The sequence below is a fragment of the Phocoena sinus genome, chromosome 12 (assembly GCF_008692025.1).
Source record: "Phocoena sinus isolate mPhoSin1 chromosome 12, mPhoSin1.pri, whole genome shotgun sequence".
Lineage (NCBI taxonomy): Eukaryota > Metazoa > Chordata > Mammalia > Artiodactyla > Phocoenidae > Phocoena > Phocoena sinus.
This window is the reverse complement of record NC_045774.1, coordinates 49,778,962-49,798,327: the sequence shown is the minus strand read 5'-3', so window position 1 is coordinate 49,798,327 and position 19,366 is coordinate 49,778,962. Positions and strand designations below refer to the sequence as shown.

Below are 19,366 nucleotides of genomic sequence, written 5' to 3'. Positions count from 1 at the left end.
TGCAGCAGTATTTACAATAGCCAAGACATGGAAGCAACCTAACTGTCCATCCACAGAGGAATGGATAAAGAAGATGTACATATATACAATGGAACATTACTCAGCCAGAAAAAAAGAACAAAATAATGCCATTTGCAGGAACGTGGATGGACCTAGAGATTATTATACTAAGTAAGATAGGGAAAGGCAAATATCATATATCACTTATATGTGGAATCTAAAAAAAATGATACAAATGAACTTATTTACAAAACAGAAAAAGACTCAGATATAGAAAACAAACTTATGGTTACCAAAGGGGAAAGTAGTCGGGGGAGAGAAAAATTAGGGGTTTGGGATTAACAGATACACACTATTATATATAAAATAAACAATAAGGTCCTACTGTGTAGCACAGGGAACTATATTCAATATCTTGTAATAACCTATAATGGAAAAGAATCTGAAAAAGAATGTGTGTAAGCGTAAAGCACACATTTGCTGTACACCAGAAACATTGTAAATCAACTATACTTCAGTTTTTTGAAAGCATATAGATTAAAATACAGCAAAAACATTTCACTAAAAAAAAAAAAAGCAAACAAAGCCAAGTGAGAGGGGCACAGAGGAATGTGCTTTGGGATGGAGTGAGGCATAGGTAGGGGCCAAATCTCATAGGAGCTTCGCCGTTATTTATCCAGTGAGAAGCATGGGGGGTTGGCAGGGAGTCGTTTTCAGTGAGGAGTGGCATGCTCTAATGCACTCTCTAAAAGATGACTATGGGTGCTTTCTGGAGGGTGAATTGTAGGGGCCAAGGATATAAGCAAAGAGGGGAATAGGAGGAAACTCTTGAGAAGTGTGGTTTCACAGAAGCCAAGAGAAGAAAATGTTTCGAGAAGGAAGGAGTGGGCAGCAGTCTTGAATACAGAGAAATTAACAGGGAGGTATCGATGGCCTTGAGGAGCAAATGTTTATGGGTGGTAGCTTTGCAAGCCCACTGCAGTGAATTTAGGAAAAAATGGGAAGGGGGTAAGAAAACATGGGGAGCAGAACCCATTTCAAAAATGCTGTGGAAGGATGCAGAGAAATAGGACATTGGGAGGAGAGTATAGGGATCATTTCTAGGATGGAGCTACTACAGCAGTTCTCTGTGCTGACAGGTGGGGGTCTGCAGAGAGTCAGATACTGGGGGTTCTGGACAGAGTAGTTAATTGCAGGAGAGAGATCCTTGAAAGGGCCCTGTGAATTGTTTTGCCTCTTTATTGGAATCCAAAATTTTGTTATCTTTGACGTTGATTAGTTTGTCGGAATGTTCTTGTATTAAGTTGAACCATATGAAGTTACCAATACTCATACATTTTTGACCTATGAAAACAGCAGTGGCTTATAATTCTACCTAATAGAATTAGGATTTTCGACCTTAATTTAGACAGTTTCTCCCATAGGTCTTTATAGTTTCTATACATTCTTAATTTGGAAACAGTCTCAAACTTATCTCAAAGTTGCGATTACAAGAACAAAGAATGTTTCCCTCCCCAACCGGAACCATTTGAGAGTAAGTTGCAGACCTGATATTCTCTCTCCCTAACATTTGAGTAGGTATTTTGTATAAATAAGAAGATTCTCCTATAAAATGCCAGTACAATCTAGTAAAATCAGGAAATTAACAGCAATACATTGCTGCCAACTAATCCTTCAACCCCATTCAAGCTTTTGCTAGTTGTCCCAATAATGTCCTTAATCTCAAAAGGAACTAGTCCGGCATCTCACATTGCAGTTAGTTGTCATGTCTCTTTAGTCTCCTTCATTCTAGAACAGTTCCCCAGTCTTCCTTGATTTTTCATAACTTTGACACTTTGAAGAATACAGTCTAATGACTTTGTAGAACAGCGCCCAGTCTGAGTTTGTCATGGTTATCTTTGGCAGTTTGGTAGCCAGCCTTCAAATTGGCCACACCTCCTGTTATTCAAACCCTCATGCAGTCTCCTCCCACACTGTAGCAGAGTTGATCTTTGTGACCAAGAGCATTAGACCAGAAGTGGTTAGGTTATAGAAGCGATCTCTTGGATCACTTGTTCTGGGGCAAGCAAACGTCCTATGGATAGGCCCAGATGGCAAGGAACAGAAGCATGTAGCCAACAGCCAGTGAGAAACTGAGACCTGCCAACCATGTGAGTGAGCATGGAAGTGGATTCTCCAGCCCCAGTTAAACCTCAAGATGACTGTTGCCCCAGCCAGCAGCTGGACTTCAACCTTATAACAGACCTAAAACCAGAATCACCCAATTAAGCCACTCTCAGATTCCCGACCCCCAGAAACTCTGACATCATAAATGTTCATTGGCTTAAAGTACATAATGAATACAGGCAGGAATATCACAGAAGTGATGGTGAGTTCTTTTTATTGCATCCTGTCAGGTGGCACACAATTTCAATTCATGCCATTACTAATCATCTTTATTTCAGTCCCTTGATTAAAATGGAATCTTCTCGGCTTTTCCACTTTTTGCTCTTTTTTTCCCCCTTCTTTTAATTAATGAATATTTTGTGGGAGATACTTTGAAATGATGTAAACATCCCTTTCTTCATCAAACTTTCAATTATTTATCTATTTTTCTCAGTGTGAGATCTTGGTTTTCTGTTTTATTTGATGGGATATAGTCTGTTACTGTCATTATTTATTTTGATACTCAAATTGTTCCAGATTTCACCTGCGTTCCTTCATCCTGGCTCTTGTGTTCTCTGGACACATCCTCATCATTCTTTAAATATATGCTTGATTTCTGGCACAAGATATTCTAAGCTCATCCATGTTCTTTGCCTGCCCCAGCCCTGAAATCAGTCATTTCTCCAAGGACCTCAGGTTCTTTTTAGTGGAAAATGGTATTAAAGCCAAGGTGTGGGCACTGTTGCCATTGGGGTGTCATTGCTCCCAGGCCCACTCAAAGGACATATATATATACTTACATATACTCATAGATGTAAATATATAGACATATGCAAATATATACATATATGTATATACAAATATATACTACATATATCATATAATATAAATTATATATATGTAAGTATAATACAAATAAAATATAGATATGTATCTTTAAATTCATACTGATGCCTCTAATTGGAGGGTACTCTGGGGTTATTCCATCCGTCTCCCTTTCCATATTAGTGACCTCCCTCTCCCACAGTGAGAAACATGGCTCCGTTACCCTCATTATATTTATCTGATTCATTCCCTCGTATATAACCAGTCTTCCGTCACCACTGCATCCACCCCTTCCCCCACATGGATGCCCTCTATTCAGGCACTGACATCTTTTCAGAGACACCACCCTCATGAATGCCCTCCTTATCCCCTTGGGCCCCAGGCCACCGCTCCACATGGATGTTCACACCCACTTCTCCCCGCTCAGTCTCTGACATACCACCTCAGGCTGCCCCTACACGTGGACGCCTTCCTCACTCAGGCCTAAACTCCCCACACTGGATCTGCCCTTCTCACCCCACTTGGGCTCCAACACCCCACAGGCTGTCACAGGCTGCATCTCCTTGCTCTGCCCCCATCGAATGGCTTTAGGGCTGACTTGTTCAGGAGAGGAAAGGGAAGAGCAGGGCTTTGTGATTTCAGAAGGATGCCAGCATGGAAAGGGACATTCTGCACCCCCCTCAGCTCAGTTGTGAATTTCGTCTGTAGTAGTGGGTTCCGAATTTCTGGTTATACCAGAGTATCCTGGGAAGCTTGAAGTACAAATCTCAAGCCAACAGAAGACAACACTAAAAACAGGGAGCAATCAAAGTGTCCTTAGATAAGCTGTAACAGAGAGAGAGGCATGGACGTATATACACTACCAAAGGTAAGGTAGAGAGCTAGTGGGAAGCAGCCGCACAGCACAGGGAGATCAGCTCGGTGCTTTGTGACCACCTAGAGGGGTGGGATAGGGAGGGTGGGAGGGAGATGCAAGAGGGAAGAGATATGGGAACATATGTATAACTGATTCACTTTGTTATAAAGCAGAAACTAACACCATTGTAAAGCAATTATACTCCAATAAAGATGTTAAAAAAAAGCGTCCTTAGAAAATGGTTAGATTATAGGGAGGCATTCAGTTTTCATTTTAGACTTTTGGTTTCTCTTTACATTTTCTACGTTTATACCTTTATATTATTAATACTAATGGGTTATGGGCCATGTTTTATAATTTTCTATATTAAAAACATAATTAGCAAGACTTGTTTCTTTAAGTAATACAAAATACAGACTTCCGGACCCTATAGCTGGAGATTGATTCAGTACACCTGGGCTAAGACCTGGGCATCTGTGCTTTGTAAAATTCTCCTTTGAATGTAGTGATCAGCCAGGTTGTGGAACCCCCGCTCCATCAAATCCTCCACAGGAGTTCCCTCGGCAGCTGTGTCTGAGTATCCACTGGGCAGCGTGCCCAACACCCCATCACAGATGAACATTGACAGAGCTGAAGCCATATGAACTTTCTGAAAACTCAGGACAGGTAGGTTTTGGTTTGAAGGCTCATGATCCTACTGATAGCTCCTTCCAAAAGTCAGTTTTGTCTGATCCTTACTGTACTTAAAGTGAAGGGTAACTCTGAAAAGATGCAGGTTAAGTACTCTTCAAAACTATCAAGGTCATCAGTGACAAGGTCAGTCTACTGTCACCTCCAAGAGGACCCTAAGTGGAGATGACAACTAAATATAATGTATCCTTGATAAGTTCTTCGAAAAGAAAAAGGATGTTAGGTAAAAACTAAGTATGGATTTTACTTAATAATAATGTGTCAATATCAGTTCATTAATTGCAAGAAATGTACTATCCTAATGGAAGACGTCACTAATAGGGGAAACTGAGGTATGTATGGGGCATGTCAGAACTCTCTGTATAATAGTTCTATAAATCTGAAGAGGTTCTACAATAAAAAGTCTTAGAAAAAAAATGGAGGTAACAGGAGATATAATGAAGTGACATGGCAGACTCAGTGATAGCACTCTGTAAATCATCAGGAAAAGGTGAAAATATTCAAATGGGCATGAAGAATATAAGTAGGTGTCATCACTTTCACGTGGGAGATAAGACACAGGGCCATTACTGCAGCCCTGCGTCTCCAGGAGTGACAGGCCACTGCTGCTGCTGTTCCAGGAAATTTGAGGACAGCAGGGACAGATTGCTCCCAAAGGTCACTGTGGAAATGTCTGATAGATGACCAGTTGCCCTGAGGGAGAGTCTGGGCCTGCGTACAGGCGGGGAGAAAGGATGACTCTGGGAGGGGCAGTTGTATTCTTTGCCCTTTGAGAACAGCTGTTACAGGCTTGATGTGCAACCTGTCCTTTACTGGCAGAACAGACCCAGTGCTGTGCAGGGTAACCAGTTCCTGTTGCCTATGGCTCAAAGCCAAGCTCGGTGCTTTGTGACCACCTAGAGGGGTGGGATAGGGAGGGTGGGAGGGAGGGAGACGCAAGAGGGAAGAGTTATGGGAACATATGTATATGTATAACTGATTCACTTTGTTATAAAGCAGAAACTAACACACCATTGTAAAGCAATTATACTCCAATAAAGATGTAAAAAAAAAGCCAACAGCAGCTGAAATGTTCACGTTATGGCCTACAAAACAGAGCAGCCAAATATCATTGGGTGCTCTCTTGGTGTTTGTAATACTAGACACAGCTGAAATAGAGGAAAAACTGCATTTCTTTTTATACTAAGGCAATATATCCTACAAAATGGGAGGGAAATCCTTCAATTTATAAATTGCATCCTAAATTGGAGGCATTTTACCTGTTTCAGGTCCAAAAATCATCTTACTTTGTCTAAAACCAAAAGTCCTTTTAAAAACACAAACGACATTTTAATTTTACAGTTGTCAGAGAGAATGTAGAAGAGTATCATTCTGCCATACATGGACCAATAAAAATACTAACAGCTATGGCCCAAAAGTACCACCATTGCCACTCATATATGTGCTTGTAGTAGACTGTCCCTTCTGTCTCCTAGGGCAGTGAACACAAATGTGCCCAACTGCTGGAAGTATCCCCTTGTTGCTAGAACCATCCAGGAACAGGGTTACCTAGGCGCCTCTGTGCTTGCTCCCGGCTAAAGCAAGAAAGAGCTGGAGCTTCGTGTGCTTTTGCACATTGGCTACGTGGTCAGAGTTCAGTTGCAGAAAACATAATCCACTCTAGGCAGATTAAACAGGAAGTGATTTATTATGGGATTTTCAGTGGCTTTCAGAATCACCAGAGGGCTAAAGAGACAGATTGTAGACCAAGCTGCCAGGAATGACTCCGCAAAGCACATGGCAAATCATCAGAGTGGCTGCTGCATCTGCCTAGATCCGGAAGGTATCACAGCAGCTGCTGGCTGCAAAACCAGCCACCTCAGCTATAATCAGGAAGCTGCCACTGGGGTGGCCAACTCGAGAGCACATTGCCTTTGCCAGAGTCTGCCAAGAGGACACCCTACATGTTGCTTCTTCGCATATGAGTCAGTTCCAAATCAGACTCCTGTGAGTACAAGTGGTGGGTAGAACCTAAATCACATTTTGAACCCAAGTTGCAAGGGAGTCTGGGATGTTATTTTTTGTTTTTCAGCCTCTGCATGCAGGAAGGGGAGTTCAGATGGATACTGAGGAATCTAATTTATGTTATCTGTCGGAGTCTGCCCTGCTAGCTACCCAGTTATCTGTGCATATTCCTCTTGCTATAAGTAGAACCCACTCCCTCCCCCATACATCACCACATCCCTAAGTCCAGGATCTCTGGGTTTTGTGCAGCTCTCTTTAAGTCCAGATGAGGCTTTTTGTGATCTAGTGACCTATAAATTAAAAGACTGCCTGTCTGCTCTCAGTATACACTGGTGGCAAAGGAGGATTAGAACTCTCCAGAAAGGGATAGAACAGAAACATACAATTGCCATTTGTATTAGCAGTCAAATGCCACTAGGCAAGAATGGTGAAAGCACCCTGCTCGCATGATGGAGTGAGGTCCTTGAGTAGCCATGGGAAGGACTCCCTTGTTCATTAAAACCATGACCCAAATCTAACTGATATCCTAGCCATCTCCCATTAGCTGCAATAAAAGTAAAGCTGATAGGCAGTCATTTTTTAATTTTCCTAACTTTACCTGTATTTCTTTCTGCTGCCATAGTTGTAATAATGCTTGATTAGCCAGATGTAAGTGAACCGTGAGATTAAGAGCTCTACCACGTTCTCCGCACTTCCCCCAAGTCTCTGCATCACTAGGATAGCAGCCACATCTGGACCCTGTGGTATTCACCTGTCTCTGAGGAGACCAAGTCCTGATGGAGTAGAAATGGGAGTTGAGCTGGAAAAGAGTTTCTCTGAACAAAGCCCTGGGTAAGGAGAAGTGGTGTGGCAACGCCTCCCTCCGCAGCAAGGACAGTATAGCCATGCAGGCCACAATATGTCACATTTAGGGACTGTCCAGCTTTGGGGATGGGTGAAAAATACACTTTAAAAACAGACATGCCTTGTTGGTTCTGGGAAGAAGACGGCAGCAACATAGTTTTTTAAATCTCTGAATCATCACATAAAACAGAACAACTAGGGAGCGCAACCAAATACACATGGGCAGCATTTACCTCAAACCACTTAAGTTATCCACAAATCACAAAATATAAGCAGGTGGTGGAGGTAAACCGCCAACAGCCACCAGACCTGCATGATATTCGTGCTGTACGAGAGGAAGGAGTCAGGAGGAGACAGCAGGGCATCTGACAGACCTGAGACCAGGAGAGCCCCAGAGTAGCTAACAGGAGTGCACTGGAAATGACTGCGGGCTAATCTGAGCACAGCAGCTGAAACTGGGAGGGGTTTTACCCAATTCAGTGCCAGCTGAGTGCAGGGGCTCTTGGTGGGTTCTGAAAAGAGCTGAGGCAGTCTGGGCCAGATTAACTCCTGAACCCGACAGCCAAAGCTCCCTTCCAGGCCAGGGCACCCGTCTGAGGAGAAAGTGCTGACAGTGGAGTCAAAGCTGGGCAGGACAGTGGCAGGAGGCAGGAGGGAAAGAGAAAGTCCAGATAGAAGAGGGGAAAGAGAAGAGGTAAAGGAAATCTCAGAAAGCAAGGTGCCATGTTTTTAAACAAGTTAGATTTTCCTGAACTACACTCCATTCTAAAGGTTCAGGAAAATTTAATTTTGCATAATGAGCAACAGAAAAGTATCGAGGTCCAAACCCATATAAAGTTATTAGGAGAATGAAAGAACACAGAGCAGAATAACATCCCTCCGATGAAAGCATGCCAGAAAGACAACTTGATAAAAGAGGTCAGAACTGAAGCATACTATTTCAAAATGAGCTTAAAATACAAAACGTTAAAATTCAAAAAGAAATGAAGAAAAAAAGATTTAAGAGAAAGTGTCAAATATTGGCAATAGGCAAGGAAGATTTAGCATGGATAGGAGGAGTCTTGATGAAGAAAAACAAAGGGAACAAAAAAAATACTAAAAACAGTAATGCCAATTTTTTTTTCTGAAATATAAAACTACGTGTTTGAATAGCACAACACATACCTGAGAATAGTGACCAAAAATGATACAGTATAGTATGTTAACTGGACTTTAAAGGGAAAAGATCCTATAGACATCTAAAAAGAGAAAGTGACTTTTAAGGGAAAGAAAATTAGATTATTCTCAGGCTTTATGTCAGAAAAAAAAAAATGGAGCACAGATGGTCCCCAGCTTACAATGGTTCAACTTAAAATTTTGGGGCTTTACGATGGTGCAAAAGCAATATGCGTTCAATGGAAACCGTACTTCAGATTTTGAATTTTGATCTTTTCCTGAGCAGTGATATACAGTATGATACTCTCTTGTGATGCTGGCTCCCACTGGACAAAGATGGGAAAATTTGCACTTCAATAAGGACATTAATTACAGTAGGATGGAACTCATCAAATATTTTTAAATCCATGAGTTTATAATGATTTTTTTAAAAATCTGGTCACCTTAGAAGAATGATAAGGAACTATTTCATTATCTGGAAAACAAAGAATCAAGCATATGACTCTGAATCATATGAATTGTACCGTTGGGTAACCAAACGAGATGAGGAAAAAAATCTTTTTAAAAAAGTGCGACAGGGCTTCCCTGGTGGTGCAGTGGTTAAGAATCCACCTGCCAATGCAGGGGACACGGCTTCGAGTCCTGGTCCGGGAAGATACCACATGCCACAGAGCAACTAAGCCCGTGCGCCACAACTATCGAGCCTGCGTTCTAGAGCCCACGAGCCACAACTACTGAGCCCACATGCCACAACTACTGAAGCCCACGCACCTGGAGCCCATGCTCTGCAACAAGAGAAGCCACCGCAATGAGAAGCCTGCACACTGCAACGAAGAGTAGCCCCTGCTGGCCGCAACTAGAGAAAGCCCACGCATAGCAACAAAGACCCAACGCACCAAAAATAAATAAAATAAATATATTTTTTAAGTGTGACAACTGATAAATGAAAAAAAATAAGGTAATTATCATCTGGCAATCCCCACTGAATTAATGGATCTAAGCATTGCATATCAGTGACTGGATCTAGGCATTGCATATCAGTGACTGTGGGCATTAAAACAGATAAACAGCTAGACACTGTGGCCCTCCTGATGACACAGCACTCTACCACCTGTGGTCTCACCACAGCAATTGAAGCAAATTCTCACCAAGCCTCTGGATCCAGTTGCTGACTTGCAGGAAATATAAAGGACAGAGGAAGATTTTTGAACTGCATCATGAATATGCCATCAGCAAAACCCAGACAAGAGAAACTCTACAACCTGGTTTCTTCGACAAATTGTAAGGAAAAGATAGGAGGGAGAATCTGTAGATTAAAAGGCCTATCACACTTTTAAACTATAGTCTCGGGATGCACATTTGAATGGAAAAAAAATCTTTTTTTTTTTAAAGTTCAAAGAAGTGCTTACTGTAGAAGTCAGGTTGATGGCTACTTATGAGGGGAGGGAGGGGTTGTGATGGGGATGGAGCACATAGAAGGGGCTTCTGGGTTGGCTGCCAAAATTTCGGTTTCTTGACCCAGCTTGTGTTTACCTTCTAATAATTGTGTGTGTTTGTTTTGTGTGGTTTTCTGTTATCTGTCTTATTTTATAATAAAAAGGTGAAAAGCATTGATAGACTTGAAGCACAGTAGTTTTCCATGATAAATATTAGGTAAGCATTGTTAGTTTTTTTTTTTTTTTTCCAATGTATATGTATGGCAGTGATGTTATGACATTTTAACCAAAACCTTTACTCTCACAAGCTCGTAATAGTCTCTAAGGCTCTAATGTATAACAGTGTAAAATAGAAAGTCACATGTTAAAAGCAATTGTACTTTTGTTTCAGTGTCTGCACAGTGGAATGGACATTGTAAAAATGAGGTCACATGGACTCATTTGAAGTATATCACTGTGGGGAGTGTTGATATATACATACACACACACACACAGCCCTTCCCTCAGCGTTATGTTTAAAGAAAATATATGTATATATTAGTATATATAAGCATAACTGTTACATATAAATATATCTATGTACATAACATACATGTGTATGTGTATATACATACATACACTTTTTTCATCTAGTTGATCTGATGAAAAGTAAGTCTTCACAAGATAGTTTTTTGTCAATCGTACCTCAGAGTAAAGCTTAAAAAGAAAAAAAATGTCTAGCAGCCTTAGACATTCACATGCATGGATTTCTTCGATATATTAAGGTCATTGTATACTTTGATCTATAAATAACTTTTCTCTCTTGTTAGTGTGGCTTAGGCTTAGGCATTAAATCCTAACTTTTGTGAGACTGCAGTGCCTTTCTGGCTGGCCTGTCACTGACATGGCTCCCTGACACATTGAAGGCAGATAAGTGTTGGAGAAACACACACCATAAGAGTTTTGCTGTCCTCACACTCCATAACCAATGACATACTCCTCGCCTATCAAAATCTATAAAGACCTAGTCTACAGTAAGCAGTTGAGATTCCTTACTGCTGAGCCTTTGAAGGGCCTTATATACAGACAGGGCTGCCTGCACCCCTGGTCTACAAGACTGTACATTTTATGTTCCATCATCACCGATTATATTCTTTAGTTCCTTCTCATCACCCCTTTTGCTCCTTCTAATGGTGGGTTGTTTAGGGACTAGCATTATTGTCATATTTGCTTTAATGCATTTTAACCTGCTTGTGAAATTTCTAACCTCTCTTCCAGTATCTCTGCTGGAGGACGGTTCAGTCATCCTATTGTAATAGCAGCTGTTCAAAGGATTTGGAATTTGTTTGGATTTGAAGGAATCAGATTTGTACACTATTCTGTATCTCGCTCATTAGCTCTCACTGGCATAACAAGACTGAAAATTTAATTGAACTTTGGGGAAATCATGCATTAGGTTCGTAGCATTTTGTGTGTATTATATAGACTTGCTGTTTTAGTAGGAATAAAAAGTAAATTTTTTTTTACCTTGATGATGTTTAGAATGTCAGCAGCAGCTAATAGCGTAGTTTCATGTCCTAATACATGGATAAGTGTTTGCCCCTCAAGCCTGTTGCCTTTACTGTGATGTCATGTATGTCTACCCAAAGACACATACAAGTGCCCTTGGTTGGGGGGTCGGGGCAGTGCGTATGTGTGGAAGGTAGCAAATGTGCTTGCCCGTATCTCCAACACTGAAACTGGTTTGACAGGGTGTATGAAAGCAAATTACATAGGCAGAGCCTGCTTTCTAGAATCCCTGGATATAGGGACTGTTTTGCCTTTTGTTTCGTTTTATTAGAGGTGGTTTGAAGATTGACACATTCCTCTTGATTTCAGGCCATTTAGTGAGTTTGTTCATCTGAGTCATTGTTTTCTCACCTCTAAAGGGGGGTTAGAACGCACCCCTCCTGCCTCAGCCTTGTTTTCTGAGCTACTTGGATAGTTTTGCCCTGCTAGAAAGCACCTCGGCTTCCCCTCAGTGCTCCGCCGCCCACCTTATGGTTATCTGAGGCCAGACTTCTGCTGGAAATCCTACCTCCCTATCATCTAAACTCTAGATTCTAGAGCAATCTAAATCACACTGCTTTCAGGTTCTGAATTTAGAAAGCCAAGGTAAAATCATCTTCCTTAAACAGATGCCATTTATTCATTCATTCAGGGAGTAATTATTGAACACTTACTATATGCCAAAGATTCTTCCGGGCATTGGGGTTAAAGAGGTAAGCAAGATAGAATTCACATCATGGAAAATATATAAACAGATAAATAAAAGATCAGATAGTGATAAGTGCTATGCAGGGACATATTACATTAAGCCAATGAGTTTAGAAAGAGATACTCAGAATTTCTGAGAAAAAAATAGCAGGAAAGAGGTTCTAGAACAGTCTGTCCAATGGCACTTTCTGTGATGAAGGAAATGTTCTGTACTGCACTGTTCAATGCAGTAGCCACTAGCCACATGTGGTTATCAGGAACTTGAAATGTGGTTAGTGCTACTGAGGAGCTAATTTTAAATTTTAGTTAATTTTAATTAATTTAAATAAATATAAATTTAAATAGGCACATGTGGCTAATGGCTGCCATATTGGACAAGCACGATTTGAGAGCTACATTTTGGACTTAGGTGTCTGTACTTGTACACTGAATGGGAGGAATATGCAGCATTATCTTGATTTTTTAATATGAAGAAGCCAACACATTCTCACCATATCATCTTGGTAGAATAGATTCGTGACTAGACTTCAGTGTATGAGTACTTTGTTGGAAAGATACAAGCAACCTAATAAGGGAAGTAACGAGAAGCAATGGATGGTCACAAAAAGATGTTAGAATGGCACCCACAAACTGAGGGCTAAAGGCTGTAAGCAATATTAAAAGCTAGAAAGAGAGAAAATCATTGCAGGGACTTCCGTGGTGGTCCAGCGGTAAAGAATCCACTTTCCAATGCAGGGGACACGGGTTCGATCCCTGGTTGGGGAACTAAGATCCCACATGCCACAGGGCAACTAATCCCGCATGCCACAACTACTGAGCCTGTGCGCTGCAAGCTACAGAGCCCACATGCTCTGGAGCCTGTGTGCCGCAACTAGAGAGAGAAAACCCGTATGCCACAACAAGAGAGAAGCCTGCACACAGCAACGAGGAGCCCGCGTGCCACAACAAAAGATCCCACGTGCCACAACTAAGACCAGACACAGCCATAAAAATTTTTTTTTAAATGATTGCATGGCAATGTGTGCCACAGGCCCCTCTGCCAGTTAGGAAATAATAGCCCTTGTTGCTTAATAGAAATTACAAAGCCGGCAGAAAGACAAATAGAATAATAAAGGACTTGTGCTATTAAGACATTTAGCTGAGGTTTTACCCCACTGAGACTGGAGCATCTGATAAACTTTGATCCTGCCCTAATGATTGTTTTCTCCCAGAAGGTAGAGGAAAGTAATGAGAAGAACGACCTAATGCTGACCATTATCTGCAAATAAGACTGTTGGTCAGGGTCTTCCATAAGGGCCTCTTCACCTGTAATATATATATATATTTTTTTTTTTTATTTTGCGGTACGCAGGCCTCTCTCTGTTGTGGCCTCTTCCGTTGCGGAGCACAGGCTCCGGACGCGCAGGCTCAGCGGCCATGGCTCACGGGCCCAGCCGCTCTGCAGCATGTGGGATCTTCCCAGACCGGGGCACGAACCCGTGTCCCCTGCATCGGCAGGCGGACTCTCAACCACTGCGCCACCAGGGAAGCCCTGTAGTATTCTTTTGATTCTGTCACACAGTCATGAACCAACAGAACCATTTGGTGATGTGAAAACAGCAACTTGGGAAAACTTGGAGTTTGTGGTAGCAACAGAAGGGATCACCAGGAAGGGAAATATATCCTGTGATTAGAACCATTACTAGGGCTACCCTGCTGGCGCAGTGGTTGAGAGTCCGCCTGCTGATGCAGTGGACACGGGTTCGTGCCCCGGTCTGGGAAGATCCCACATGCCATGGAGCAGCTGGGCCCGTGAGCCATGGCCGCTGAGCCTGCGCGTCCGGAGCCTGTGCTCCGAAACAGGAGAGGCCACAACAGTGAGAGGCCCGCATACCGCAAAAAAAAAAAAAAAGAAAAGAACCATTACTAAATTTTCTGGAAAAGCCAAATAGGTTTGGTGTGTGCCAAAATGCTCATCATAGAAAAAGTGTAAGATTTTAACATATTGGAAAAGTATCACATGTATAAAATTATTGAAATTATACATGTATTATCTAGTTCTTCTATCACCAACCACAAATCGTCATATCATTACTAAATCTGGAAGACATTTCAGTCTGACCATTTTCTTGTCAAACCAACATATGCTTATTGGGTACTCAATATGTATAAGTCCGAAATACCCTCAATGGGAATTGAACTTTTAAAGGGACTCAAACTTTCGTTATGCATCCAAGTGTAAGATACCATTACTATAGGACATGGTCTTATTATAACCAAACGAGTAATAACACATTTAAGAAAGAGCATAAAAGGGCACCAATAAGGATCTTCTTTAAAAACACGTAGTGTGTCTAATGAATTTCTGCCTAAAGTGTTTCTCTTCTGTGAATGGGAACTGCAGTTAAGGCTGTGTCATCAATCCTTGGTGTTGAGTACACTGAGCCCATAAATGAACTAAAGACGACCGCAACATTCCTTGAGAGGAAATACAGAGGCTTCCTTGAAGATAGGACTAGGCTTTGTAGATAAAATGAGCCTGCAAATTTGTAATTATAATAATTCATCTCCAAAAAGACTACTAGCATTTGAATTAAGGGCAATAAGTCTTATCCCTTTGAGGACTGTGGGGAGAAGCTGAAAACAAAAATTGTTTATGGACAGCAGAGAAATGTCGGACGTTTCTTCCACCATGAAAGTGCAATAATAAGCCACTCTCTCTACTGGAATGAATAAAAGAAAGTAGCCTTACAATTTCCACATCATTTAGTGTTTAAACACTGGTCTTTTCACCCAGAAACAAATGCCATCTAAGCTAATAAAAAGACTATTACATGTAGTGTTGGAAGTGTTATTGGGGTTACCTCCATCTCTTTCCAGTGCCCCTCAGAGACAAGGTGCCCACCAGCAGCCCCTTGTGAGGGTCTTGGATGTTTTTGTATTTCTTCCTTGCCTTGCATAAGCCAACGGGGAAATCAAGTGTGAGGACATTAGGAAATGTAATATTGCTACTCATGTCTTTACAGTTAAGTGTTAAATGATGCTTGCTCAATGTAGGATTAGTGGTAGTATATCATTTAAGAAGAAAGTTTCTACTTAAAAATGTTCAATGCTGTTGACTGACCACAAATAAGATTTTATTTAGCATTTTAGATTACAGTTTGGTCTCCTTAGACCAAAGATTCTCAAACTTTAGCAAGTAGCAAAATCAACACCACAGTGAGGTGGTGTTGAAGCCCTAAACCCACCTGCCACTCAGTCGGATACCATTTAAGGCTGATGTTGACATTTCACATTTAGAGTGTTTGTAATGGTTTTTCATTACTCCACGGGGCATTGAAGCAGTTTACTGAGAAGTAGGGTGAGGACTCCTGATTGATTTACTGATAAGAAACCCCAGGCAGTGGGTGGAAGTGGCTGGTCTGTGGCCCTGTTCATGGTTGTCCCAGCCCTGCTGCTGTTCCCCCTACAGCCTGCCCACCCGTGTATTCAGCTGAGCTGCCAAAGGACAAAACAATGACTTGATGACTTGGATTCTCCTTTTCTCAGTTGCATTAAGGTTTAGTTCCCAGATGGTATCTCTCTGGTGTGATGCCTGCTGGAAAGCTCTTGGTTAATGCACAGGGTTGCAGGCAAAGGTCTAGCTTCAAAGCACAGAAACCATTAGTCCCATTTTTAAATTGACTTTAAATGTCTCATCTATGAAATGGAGGGTGTAGACACTAGACAGGTGTGGATGGTGTGGTCCAGGAGTTGCTGTGGCCAGCAGTTTGATGACAATCTCTAAAACCGCTAATGAAGCCTCCTTTTTAAGTGTTCAGGTTAAAATGGTTTGACCCTGAATATTAACAACCGTTAAAGAATTCTAGCATCTTGCTTTGAATTATGTACATGACTGAAAAGTTGCTATGATTTTGTGAGGGAAAATTGAGAAGAAGAGTTCATATATTAATCATCCCAACCATTTGTCATTATAACGTTACTTTTGTATTTTGAAGAAAAGCACTGCTGCCAAGCTGGAGTTCACATTGACTCAGCTCAGGATTCTTTCACCTGGGTCTTTTTTTTTTAAACTTCGAGTAAATCACTATCCTTTGGTTTTTATTTATTTAAATAAGGGTGTAGTCTAAGATCATGTGAAATTATTAGAGTGCTTTGGAAAAATGAGTATTTCATAAGCCATTTACCAAATTTGAGTTTAAATATATTACCCCAAGGTCAAAACAATTGAGGTTGACTTCCAGAAAGAATATTCCACCTTTAGTTGTATTTTATTTCACAGCGATTTTAAGCAGAGTCTCCAGCCAAGGCAGGATGTGTTAGTTTTCTAAAGGCAAAGTACAGGGAGTTACCTTGACTGTTTTCTAGGATAGTAAGAAAGACCTAAGTGTAATTGTAACGCATCCTATGAGGATGGAGGGTTTTACTGGACAACTCTTGTCTCCCTTTGTGTGTCGCTCACTGCACCTTCCTAGTGTCCCACAAAATGTTGACATTGCAAGTACAGTCCTAGCTGGGTCTGAGGTTCAGTTCTGCTTCTGACTGCAGGGAATCCCCCCCAGCTCCAGGGGTTCCAGCTCACCAAACAGCCAGGCGTCCAGGATGCCTTTCTGGTCCTCTGATAAGATGTACATGAGCAAGACTGAGGTCCCAGCCCAGCAGAATAGATTCTCCAGATCTTTTCTCTTTGTGGTCTTGGTACCCTGATGTGGAGAACCAACCCCCCCACTCCTCCGCAGGGCCAGCCCTGGGCTAAGTGGTGGAGTGTGCTGTCGTTGTACCCCCAGTCCCTCACAAGGTGTAGCGTACCATCCTCGCCTACCCATGGCCTGCCTCTTCTTGACCTTCCCACACACGCTCACTCTGCAGCACACCTGACTTGGTGGTTGATTCATCCCTACAGGGCCTGCCCCCAGCCAAGGAGGTAACAACTAGCAGGTGCTCACGCTGCGATGAGTTACGCGTGTGTCAGGCACCCAGCTGCATTTTAACAAGGCCTTTTTTGGAGACAGCGCCTTCCCCGAGGGTGGATGGAAATTTCAAGCACTATGGCAGTCTAGGTGGGGTGGCAATGGAGAGATATTTTTGAATAGAGAGGTTCTTGGGTGCTTTTCAAATCATCCCAGAAAGGAAGGAAGCTGCCTATTACAGATTTACACTCTCATCCAAAAAATCTGAAGCCAGATGTGTTTCAGAATTCAGAATTTTGGGGGTGTTAGCATATACCTTATAAGAACATCCCCAGCGTGATCTGAGGCTGAAACACATTAATATTCACGTGAAGTGGGCCAAGTATTGTATGTTGTACCACCAGATGAGTTTCAATTGGGTCGGGTTTTGCTGGCAAAGTAACGTTTGGTTATTACAGCTTTTAGGATTTCAGAATTGCAGCTAAGGAATTGTGCACTGCTAATTACTAATAGTACACTTTTATTGAGCACTAATAGTGTGCCAGGCACTATGCTAAAGGAACACTTTACAGATATAAACTCATTTACTCCTGCCATCAACCTATGAGGTAGGAATTATTAGTATCCCCTACTTCACCGATTCCTACTAATAAGTCCTACTTAAGAAAACTATCGAGTACATACCAGGTACCAAGGAAAGAGAGCGAAAAGTCTGTACAGCCCCTACCTCAGGTTACTTAAGTCATGTGAGGGAGACAGATGGGCACACAGACATGGGTGTGCCCAGGGCTGTGGGAACAGAGGAGGGGTGCCCCTCCAGCCTGCATGCCAGGGAAGGCTCCCTGGGCAAGTGCTGGTCCTGCTCTTTCAGGCAGAGGAGGAAGCCAACCGAGAGGGAACAGGGAGGTCACTAGCACCACTTGTTACTACTAAGTTCACTCATTCAAGGTCAGTGGCTCTCAAGAGCTTTTGAGGTCAAGGTCCCTATGGTCTTTTATTTTCTTTAATGTAGCTCTGTCCTCGCTTCTCTTCTATAGAACACCTATCTCAGCTTTCTCTCAAGACAACATCTATGAAGTTCAGCCTCCACAAGTAGACAGAAAATCTACAGAGATCTTCCAAGCCCACATCCAGGCCAGTCAAGGTATCATGCAGCCCCTGGGGAAAGAAGACACCTCCATGTACCGAGAATACATCAGAAACCGCTACCTGTGAAGAGACGGCAGGTCCCCAGAGTGGCCCAGAGGGGGACCAACAAAGTCCCATTTACTTATGCTCTAACTTGTTTGTCTCATCTTAAAAAGGTAATTTCCCTTCAGTCCTTTACATCAGAAGGCTTTTACTTTTTGTAACTGGGTAATTACAAATCATTGGTAGTAAAGAAATGACTGAATATTTTGCTGTCGTTGCCTTTGCTTTATTTTAGAGATACTTTGCTTAGAAATGTGGTTAATCTAGTATCACACCGTCACACTGAAATGTTAACAGGTATTTATTGAGGACCGGCTGTGTGCCAGGCCCTATGGTAGAGTCTGGGAATATCATAGTAAGCAAAATAGGCCAAAATTTTCCTCCCGTGTGAAACGAAGGCAGAGTATTTTTCTTTGTAGTTAACATTTTAAAAAATTTATTCTGATGGTTATGTAACTTAATGTCTTGATTTAAAAAATGTGTTCTTTTGAAAGTCCTCGTTCTTAGGAAATAAACACTGAAATATTTATAAAGAGACAAGATGTCAACAAAATGCTCTCCAGTGGTTCAGGGAAAAAGAATACATGATAAAGCAAATGCAGCAAAATATTAATAAATGGTAAGTCTGGAAAACAGTAAACAGAAGTTCTTTGAACTTCTGTGAATATAAAATTATATCAAAATAAAACATTAAAAATGTATTACTGGGCTTCCCTGGTGGCGCAGTGGTTGAGAGTCCGCCTGCTGATGCAGGGGACACGGGTTCACGCCCCGGTCCGGGAAGATCCCACATGCCGCGGAGCGGCTGGGCCCGTGAGCCATGGCCGCTGAGCCTGTGCGTCCGGAGCCTGTGCTCCGCAACGGGAGAGGCCACAACAGTAAGAGGCCCGCGTACCGCAAAAAAAAAAAAAAAAAAAAAAATGTATTACTCTGCATAGCTTTTATGGTGAGCAGTTGCATTACATAATTTGATGTCTAGTCAGGGTTGACATGCCATGTATACGTATGGTTTGCTCTCCACAGCCAAATATAATGTGGACAACTTTCTGCATTTTCTGAGTTTTACACAAATGATTTGACCTTATTATGTCTATGTT

At 41.9% G+C, this 19,366-nt stretch overlaps 1 protein-coding gene across 4 annotated transcripts in view; it reads left to right on the top strand.

Annotated features, from left to right (window-relative positions):
• FIG4 (FIG4 phosphoinositide 5-phosphatase) overlaps positions 1 to 18,473 on the top strand; it is a 136,200-nt gene extending 117,727 nt beyond the window's left edge. For 3 of the 4 annotated variants that reach the window (XM_032651275.1, XM_032651274.1, XM_032651273.1), the window contains one exon: positions 18,116 to 18,473. Coding sequence is in view for 3 of the 4 variants with exons in the window: in XM_032651274.1 (XP_032507165.1) it covers positions 18,116 to 18,293 (178 nt within the window). In the remaining variant the exon portion in view is untranslated. Of the gene's footprint in view, positions 1 to 4,332; positions 4,493 to 18,115 lie in introns of all 4 variants that reach the window. The other variant, XM_032651277.1, reaches the window with a different exon arrangement.
• Positions 18,474 to 19,366: the final 893 nt, after the last annotated feature.